This window comes from Mya arenaria, chromosome 17 (genome assembly GCF_026914265.1).
Source record: "Mya arenaria isolate MELC-2E11 chromosome 17, ASM2691426v1".
In the NCBI taxonomy this organism is placed as follows: Eukaryota; Metazoa; Mollusca; class Bivalvia; order Myida; family Myidae; genus Mya; species Mya arenaria.
Window position 1 is genome coordinate 27904736 of NC_069138.1, and position 9967 is coordinate 27914702.

General features: G+C 38.7%; 1 protein-coding gene across 1 annotated transcript; it reads right to left on the reverse strand.

The window, feature by feature from the left end:
* Positions 1 to 1843: 1843 nt before the first annotated feature.
* LOC128224287 (glutamine synthetase-like) lies at positions 1844 to 9493 on the reverse strand. The gene is made up of 7 exons (XM_052934101.1): positions 9356 to 9493; positions 8958 to 9171; positions 8205 to 8366; positions 7693 to 7839; positions 4156 to 4283; positions 3703 to 3902; positions 1844 to 2582 (listed from the first exon to the last, which is right to left on the reverse strand). Exons 2-7 carry the CDS (start codon positions 9139 to 9141, stop codon positions 2294 to 2296), a joined length of 1110 nt encoding a protein of 369 aa, XP_052790061.1. The 5' UTR covers positions 9142 to 9171; positions 9356 to 9493; the 3' UTR covers positions 1844 to 2293.
* Between the last annotated feature and the right edge of the window lie 474 nt (positions 9494 to 9967).

The window sequence follows — 9967 nt, forward strand, 5'->3', positions numbered from 1 at the left end:
CAAGTTACTCGCCACACATCCTGTAGTGCTGTATTTTTTCCACAAGTAACTCGCCACACATTCTGTAGTGCTGTATTTTTTCCACAAGTTACTCGCCACACATTCGGTAGTGCTGTATTATTTCCACAAGTAACTCGCAACACATTCGGAAGTGCTGTATTTTTTCCACAAGTTTCTCGCAACACATTCGGTAGTGCTGTATTTTTTCCACAAGTTACTCGCAACACATTCGGTAGTGCTGTATTTTTTCCACAAGTAACTCGCCACACATTCGGTAGTGCTGTATTTTGTCCACAAGTAACTCGCCACACATTCGGTAGTGCTGTATTTTTTCCACAAGTAACTCGCCACACATTCGGTAGTGCTGAATTTTTTCCACAAGTTACTCGCCACACATTCGGTAGTGCTGTATTTTTTCCACAAGTAACTCGCCACACATTCGGTAGTGCTGTATGTTTTCCACAAGTAACTCGCCACACATTCGGTAGGGCTGTATTTTTTCCACAAGTAACTCGCCACACATTCGGTAGTGCTGTATTTTTTCCACAAGTAACTCGCCACACATTCGGTAGTGGTGTATTTTTTCCACAAGTAACTCGCCACACATTCGGTAGTGCTGTATTTTTTCCACAAGTAACTCGCCACACATTCGGAAGTGGTGTATTTTTTCCACAAGTAACTCGCCACACATTCGGTAGTGCTGTATTTTTTCCACAAGTTACTCGCCACACATTCGGTCGTGGTGTATTTTTTCCACAAGTAACTCGCCACACATTCGGTAGTGCTGTATTTTTTCCACAAGTTACTCGCCACACATGTGGTAGTGGTGTATTTTTTCCACAAGTTACTCGCCACACATTCGGTAGTGGTGTATTTTTTCCACAAGTAACTCGCCACACATTCGGTAGTGCTGTATTTTTTCCACAAGTTACTCGCCACAAATTTGGAAGTGCTGTATGTTTTTACCACATGTTACTCGCATCAAACTTGGTATAATCTTTATTTGACAACATGTTTTGACCATGCAATTGGTAGTGCCACATCTCACCACATGTAACTCGCCTAACACTACTTTGTATGAGCTTAGTTGACAACATCTTGTTGGCACACTTGGTAGTGCCTTTTTCCACAAGTTGGTATACGCTTTATTTGACAAACTGTTATCGGCCATATACTTGGAATTGTTGAATTCTTTACCACGATATTGATAGTGCTGTACTTGACAAAATAATTAGTATTTCATAAACGACATAGGCTTGACTTGATAACAAGTAACCGGACACATTGTTGGTTGATGCTTTATGTGGTAACACGTTATTGACCTTATATTTTAGTTGGTGCCTTTTCGACAACTTGTTAGTAGTCATAATTTAGTTGTTACTTTTATTGCATAATGCGTTGTCGGCGAGATAAGTACACGGAAATCTTTTTTTTATCATTTTGCAAATATAAAATATCATGGATATAACATCTGTGTGTGTGCTTGCTCATTTTCACTGTCGGATCGGCGGGGGAGGGGGGGTGCAGCCGGCGCCCCCTCAAAAAATAAATAAAAAAATCAATCTTTCAAGTTTTATTTTTATTTCAATATAGGAACACACGTTATAAATTCGAGAGTGGACCCTCAAACCCCCTGTCATCACTCTAAATCAAATAATTTCGATTCTGATGAAGGGGCGTATTTTAAGTTAAAAGAAAACGCCCCTAAGTTACGCCTCCTCTAACGTGAAATACTGGATCCGCCACTGATTTTAGTGTTTTCACAGGCTGGTAAACGTAGTGTCAACTACATAGTTTAATCACTGTAGACTTCATGTTTTCATTCAAAATAACAAACACAAAACATTTTCTAAGAATTTAATGTATTCTTTGAATAGAAGAAATATAAACATTCTGTAAATATGATTATAGTTGTATAATTAAATCCAATATCCCCAATACTTCACAATAATACTAATAACATTATATTTAGATACATATCATTTCATGGTATGGTGAAAATGTAAAACTCTGCTCTATTCCACCGTTACTTTGCAAGTATATACCCATGCTTATTCATCAACACCAACGAAATCAAAATACATCTACATTTAATTTACCCTAAGGGTAAAATTTAAGGTCTTATTTATTCCATTTTATACCAGGCAATAGAGTCAAATGCCGTATTTACATATGAATTAATATGTTTTGAAATAAAATATTGGATATAAACGAACTTTCCCGAAATTAATTCAATCTTAATAGCATAACACAAAGACAAATCCTTGCAGTCACGAAATCATGATATGACATCCTATTTATCAATGATCGTAGTTTCCACCAATACTTCCGTTACAGTATAGGGATCGCAATTAGAAGAAGGTCGCCGGTCTTCTAGATATCCTTGGCCATCCTCCGCTACCTGGCGGGGGATGCGGATGCTCGCGCCTCGGTTGGCGACGCCGGCGGAGAAGTCGTGGATGCTCGATGTCTCGTGCAGGCCAGTGAGGCGGCGCTCATTGTCTTTTCCTTCTTTAGGGTCATACGCCCGGATGTGACGTACATGCTTCTTCGAGAGTTTTTCAATCGCCGACTCGATGTGCCTGTTATGGAAAAAATACAGATAATACTATATTTACAAAAAAAGTTTCATGACAAAGATACGCGAGAATGTTCTCAATTCCATGAGTTACATTGATTGCCAAAAGCGCCTATTCTCATGCAATAAGACCGATAATTTTTTGTCGGCAATTAATTGATGATTTATAAATGGACTATTCATATTGCTGTTATTGGTATTGGTGACGTTGGACAATTCATATTTAACTTAAATAAAGCAGTGAACTCCCGCACAAATTAAGCAAAGCCATGTTCTTTATAAATACACAGAGGATGAAATATTTACTCCGCTTTGCTCTACAGAATTACCAAAATGGTATTATATTGCGCTGACAGCTTCTATGCGTCTCTGTTTAAAATTTGCACGGTTTCGGCTTAAGTTTATAATCGGATAAACTTAAAAGGTTAACTTCAATGGAGGTCTCTTACAAAAGATTACACCCAAAGGTCAAAAATTAATGTAAAACGCTGTCTTAACAATATATTCAAACGACTTCGATACAACAATAGAATGCCCGTAACGTCAGAGCAATTCCCAAGGTCAATGGCCTCCCTCTATATTAGGCAAAACATAAAACAGAGGCTATTGACCTTTGTAATTGCTTGGACGTTAAGGGCACATTTTTGTGTATCGTCCTGCATCTAAAGGTGCTACTGAACTATACTTTGGGGTAACTGTAGCGTTTATATAAGCATCGATAATTTATTTAATGTAACTCATTCCACTACTCCTTATTGCATTGCAATTCATATAGGTAGTTTATTTTCCATTTCGAACAGTCGCGACACCTTTTTCTGATGCGTTAATGCATATTTGCAGATTATATTCCGGAAACAAAGAAGTAGGCACCCCCCACAACCTCTGTGTATTGATCTTGATCTAATTGCCTAATTGACTGATCAGATCCCCGATCTGAGTATCCTGCTGTGCAGGTTTTGGAGATTTTATTATAGAAATGGACCCGAAATGGCCCTAAGCCAATAAACAGGAAATTGATCCCTACTGTGACATCAGTGCAGTTCGCAGAAGATGCACAGCAGGGGATTGTCATGCCAAACATTCCTTAAACTAGGCCTTTGAGCCGATGTCCCAAAAATACTTACTTAATTCCCCCCTCCTGTCTCATAGCCAAAGTACTGTAGTTACAGTGAGCACCGGCCCCGTTCCAGTCGCCCTCCATGGGTTTGGGGTCAAGGGTCGCGTTCACTCCAAAATCTTCGGCAACACGATGTAATAGGTAGCGTCCGATCCACAGATGGTCACCCATGTCAATCCCCTCGCAAGGGCCAACTTGGAACTCCCACTATAGATGAGACAAATAATGTTGTATTATAAAAGGGGACAAAAAGGTTACAAAATACAAGCTGAAACATAACAAGATTGTTTATTTTAACGCCTATTCAGCTGTTTTCTTATTTATTAAGAGTTTCTTCGTTTTTCCCGGACCTTCATACTGTACCACCTCACCGATCGCCAACAATCGTGAAACTTCGGCACATGTCGTAAATACATTGGGAAAAGTTCGCTGGAAGTACGAAAATGGCCAAAACACTTACTTGTCCTGGCATGACTTCAGCGTTGCAGCCAGCAATTTTGACCCCTGCGTAAAGGCACGCCCTGTAATGAGCCTCCACAATGTCCCTGCCGTATACCTTGTTAGCACCGACGCCGCAGTAATATGGCCCTGTAGGAATAAATTGATAATAATACAGTCAAACCCCGTTCGCTCGAACGCGCTTTGCTTGATTCCCTCGTTTGATAGAACTGGATGATAAGGACCGATGTTTCTTTTACTGAATGGAAGCATTACCGCTTAGCTCGAATTTCCCGAGGATCGATTTTTTTTCGCCTGATGCTGTAAGCTCGAGCCAATGGTGTTTGTACGTGTAATCTGTCTTTCATTCTCATGACCTTTCCGTCGCCGTTCGTCCTAGCATTAATCGTGTTTTTAGCGTTGGACGTAAGCCAATCAATAGTCACCATCCATTCACTTCTGCATTAAGGAATACTATTTCTTTTTACAGTTTTATTGCAACAAGTTTAATTCGATCAGGACTTAAAATCTATCTGGCGACTTTTTGAAATATATATGAAGTACCGTGTACGTATGATAACATTCCGTCATCGCTTATCAAGTTGAAATTTGACCACTTTTGGACAGCAGTTAATTGACCCTAGAAACCGCGGCCAGTGACTAGTTAATAAAAAGGGTTGTTTTTTCTTTCTTTTCTTTTTATACTCAGGTAATATGAACCGTCAAAGGATATCGGAGGAGATAAAAAATGGAATACAATTATACCTTGGGCAGATTAAGCAATAGAGCTGATTGCCACAGCAGTTTAAAACATGATTTATATGTTATTATAAAGCCCATACGGCGTCTTTAAAGTACTACAAGATTTGAAAGTAATAAAGATATCATGTGTCTCTATTCGCGTTTTTCCATTTGTTCTTTTGAGTAGTTTTGGGGTAACTCGATATTGGCATTAAACTTGACATTGTAACCGTCACTGGATTTAACTGGTTTTAGGCTTAAAAAGGTTAGTTTTGAAATTTCAGTCTCGAATGAAAAGAACAGGTTTTTTTGTTGGTAACAGCATGTTTTGCTGTATCATCAGATAAATCATCGTTTGTCACTAGTTGTCCTTGTTTGACATTGGTTGTCCGTGGTTGCCATTGGTTGTCCTTGGTTGTCACTGGTTGTCCTTGGTGGGCATTGACTAACGCACACGATAAGGCGTTCCGGGTTCGATTCCCTACCAGGGAATACGTGAGTTTAGTTGGTTAAAGAGTTTGCAGGACGACGACACCGAAGTATATCTACATATGTACTGGTGTACTATTTACCATCTGGGAAAAAACGTTTAGCCCTGTTTTATAATGATCTTTTCCTATCACTTCGTTACAATATACACACGTATATCTTTAAGTTCATATAAGTATATAAGTACAGCAAAGTCTATCTATGTAGGGACCTCAATAGCCTGACTTCTTTAAAACAACGTATCAAATTTCGGTTAAAATGACGTTTTAAACCAGTGGAATAACAAAAAAGTTCAACTAGTTTAAGCACTTAACGGTCACTGGCGCAAAACGTGCCACGGATACACGGTATTGTTTAACAGTGATAAACATGTGTATAAGTACTCTACTTATTATTTCTAGAGCCAATTTCCCAAATGCTTGTGAAAAATAGAAACATTCCGAGCTTGACGGATAATAACCCGACCCATTGACTGTCGTAAATTCCCTACTATCGAAATAACTCGAATTTGCTCTACTTATATCATTTCAGATAAATAACAGATTATTTCAGCTCGATAAAGACAGCTGACAGCTGATATGCATCATTGTTAAGCCCGTTTTTTTTAGTTTAAACCAGTACTGGTGTCCTTAGTTGGACTGGTCTCTGGGGTAAACGTTATTAGGAACTCCTCAACCATTTTTATCGAAAACAAATTCGGATATATTTGGACGGTTTACATACTCAAAAAGTGGTACGTTTAAGTCCGCTGCAAGTAGATCGCGTAGTAATTTTATTCAGCAGTTAAACTTTATGACTTTACTCTTGGGAATCTTAATGATGTCTGCAATAATTCACTGGCAATCAATTTAAACTTAGATCAATAAATACAACTCTAAAACACTACATTAATGATATAATTCAAAAATTTACGAACTACTTCAACTGATGTACCGGCATACATCCGAGGTTGTTTTCGATAAAAATGGCCGAGGAGTTCCGAATGGGGTAAACGTTTGATAGGGTCAGACACAAAAAAGTCGTGGTAAATTTGAAGAAATGGCTTAATTTAATGATAAAACATCAACAATTAAATCTCTATTGTAAATATTTCCTTAAACATTTAAACATTTTCTTTAAAAAATACTTTTTTGCCGAAAAGCGTTAGTAACGGTTTTGAAATTTAAAGCTGCACTCTCAAAGATTGAACGTTATGACATTTTTTATTATTTTTTGTCTTGGAACGAGCCAATTTATGCAAAAAATCATGTCAACTAGTGATATAAGACTGCTGAAAAAAATAAGATCGCAATTTTTCATATTTAAGTTCAAAAATTGTTGTTTTATGCATCTTAAACCGTAAGTAACGCTTTTAGCCATAAAACATTAATTTTCGAATATATGAAAAGCTGCGACCAAATCTTTTTTCAGCAGTCTTATATCACTGGTTTGCAGATATTTACGCAAACATTGGCTCATTCCAAGACAAGCAAAAAAAAGTTGTCAAAACGGTAAATCTGTGAGAGTGCAGCTTTAAACAATATGCTTGGATAACAAAAGTCTGTTCAGATATGAAACTACTAGTTGCATGTGTTTCCGCCCAATGACAGTCGACGCAAACAAACTAAAACAGTGGCGTAAACACCAAGCTTTTTGGTGGCACTGGGTAGGTAACCCCATCGAGTAGTCATCGAAAAGGGTAGAGTGTATTAGTGTTCTTTCCCGAGCCACCGCTGTAAATCAGTGGCTTATTATGTTATACAATAAACAGTCGAACCCCGTTGGCTCGAATTCGTCGTTGGCTCGAACTGGATGTAAAGGGCCGATTTCTTTAAACTGAAGGTAACCATTCCCGATTGGCTTGCATTTTCCGAGGCTCGAGGTATTTTCGCCGGTCCGACTGTATACCTTAATGTTAGGGGCATAACTCTTAGTGTTTCTGTGTCATTCATTTGAAGATACACATATCGGTTTGTTTAATGCAAAAACAGGGATGGGCAATCTTTGCCAAATAGTGGTAAGAAACTAACCAATCGGAACACCTCGGCCAATTTTCATCGCAAAACAACCTCGGATGTAAATGGAGGGTATACAATGTCAGAATTATTTACATTTAACTACGCTGCAAAAAGATCAAGTATACATTTAACTTTACTAAAGGGATCTCAATTATTTATGCAATAATACACTTCACCAAGCTTTTTGAACTTGATACAAATTACACGTTAAAACTCTACCATCAATTACTTTTTTATGAGTTAATTTTACGAACTACTTGTACTGATGCACTGCGCGTCTTATGGCCAAGATGACCGAGGTTTTCCGATTGAATGGCCTAAAACAAACTTACCCTGGGGTCCGGGGTATCCGTTCTTTGGCCAGCCAAACGGATAACCGTCGAAGTCCAGCAGAGTGTACTCTTGTTCAATGCCGAACCACGGATGGGAATCCTTGGCTTCTGTCATCAATTTGACACAGGAAGCACGCTTGTTGGTCTCTGGAAGAAAAATGGGGTTGTTAGGAAACACTCAGGTTCTGAGATTCGTACATCAGATCGCGGTTTTTATTTTTACGTTCGAAAATTGATGTTTTTTGGCTTAAAGCGTTACTAACGCTGAAAAAAAGAAGAGTTTTTCGGCCACGAACATCATTTTCCGAACGTATTTATGAAAAAAAACTGCCATCTACTTTTTGTCAGTAGTCTTATATCACTGGTTTCCAGTAATTACCACACAAGTTGGCTCATTCAAAGACAAAAAAATGTGGTCAAAACGGCCAATCTGTGGGAGTGCAGCTTTAAACCACCGATAAGAAAACAGCTGACATACATCAACTATTACTCGTATATTGAAGGGTACTTACCCGCTGGCATTTTATTGTACTTGTAGACCTCGCAGAGAACCAGTTTGTTGTTCCCCTTCCGGAAGGGGTCCTTGAAGATGGCGCAAGGATGGAGATACATGTCGGAGTTGGAGCCCTCCGCCTGGTATGTGCTGGAACCGTCATAGTTCCATATGGGACAGTCTGTGTGTTACAGAGAAAGAGCACTCGTAGATATGGTAGTTAACAAGATAAATGGGTTTCCCTGGTATGCGCTGGACCTGTCATAGTTTTATATGGGGCAGTCTGGGTGTCACAAAGAAAGAGGCAATCGTAGGTGTGGACGTTGACTAGATAAGTGAGTTTCACAAGACTCGGAAGACGGCATTCACTCGGGATGGCAATATGGATAGTGTAGTATACGTGCTTACATAAACATATTAACGAATACACGCACATCCAACTTTAAAGCATTTTATGACGGACGCCACAACAAGGGGACACGCTGTTAAACATGTTGATCAGCTTGTGTTTTTATCATTTAACGTGGTAAGGAATTAAAAGAACAAATATTCACTTTTCCACAATGCTTTTGTTGTGTTTCAAAACAGTTCATCATTTAACATTGACAGAACGATGTACGATTTATTAAACTAGTTTATATTAATCATTCGGCTTTCCTGGTGCAGTTCCAAATCGGCATAACATGCAGCACGCTTCGATCCTACGAGGCGCAAAATACTAAATATAAAAAGGCTAAACAGAAAAGTACATTTAAAGCACGCGAAGACCTACCTTCCGGCTTTTTCGGGTCATAGTCGAGCGTCCTACACTTGCTGCGGATGCCCTCGCCCGTACCATCAATCCAGATATATTCACACATGACCCGGTCTTCCGGCTGGTCCAGGCACATGTATGGCTTCATGACATTCTTGTCTGTGGAAGCGGAGAACCCGCGTAGTGCCGCTGCCGTCGACATGGTTGGTAACAACTTATGGTTTGATGTAAGCTGTAAATAATATTTCCTTTGCTTAAAAATCAAACGTTTATATATATTCACATAAAGCACTTCAGCAAAATTTGATATAATAAAAAAAATCGCAGTCCCAAGCAAAGATGGACATGAAAATTACGACTACCCAACGCTATTCAATAGCAGCTTGCATTTACCATACACTTCAGTAATGTCTTACCTAGAAGCAAGCACACAAAGTGGACTTCTGAAACCAAAGATACTTTACTGACACTTATACCCAGAGCACAGCGTAAATGTCACGTGCAGAATTGGGTGGGGCCTATGTGTTTGTAAGTCCGTTCAACTCAAATGAAAGGTTTTGATAATAATAAACGCGTACAAATCTGTAACCGAATACGCCTACAATTCTGTAACTTAATACGAACTGTTTACATGAGGCCTAGGCCACGAAAAAATATTTACTGTGTTCGTTCCAAGTGCAAATCATATTTTTGTGAACAGGACTACAGATGCTATTTGCTTTCGAGACTAGCAATATAAAAAAATGAAGAATTCTTGATAATGCATTATTTGGTTGGGGGTAGAGGTAGCATCTATTTTCACCTTTGCCCATCGTAATCACTCATATTTCACATCAAATGTCCTAACTAATTCTGAGTTGCTTCAAGAAACTGACTAAGTTAGATTCCGCACGTAAGAACGGCATACAGCGGTATGAAATAATATAACTGTATCAAGTAAAACTAAAATTTCTAAAGTAAAAGTTGATATAAATATTATACATGTATAGTTAATATTCAAATAAACAAAACAGGTTATATTTATGCAA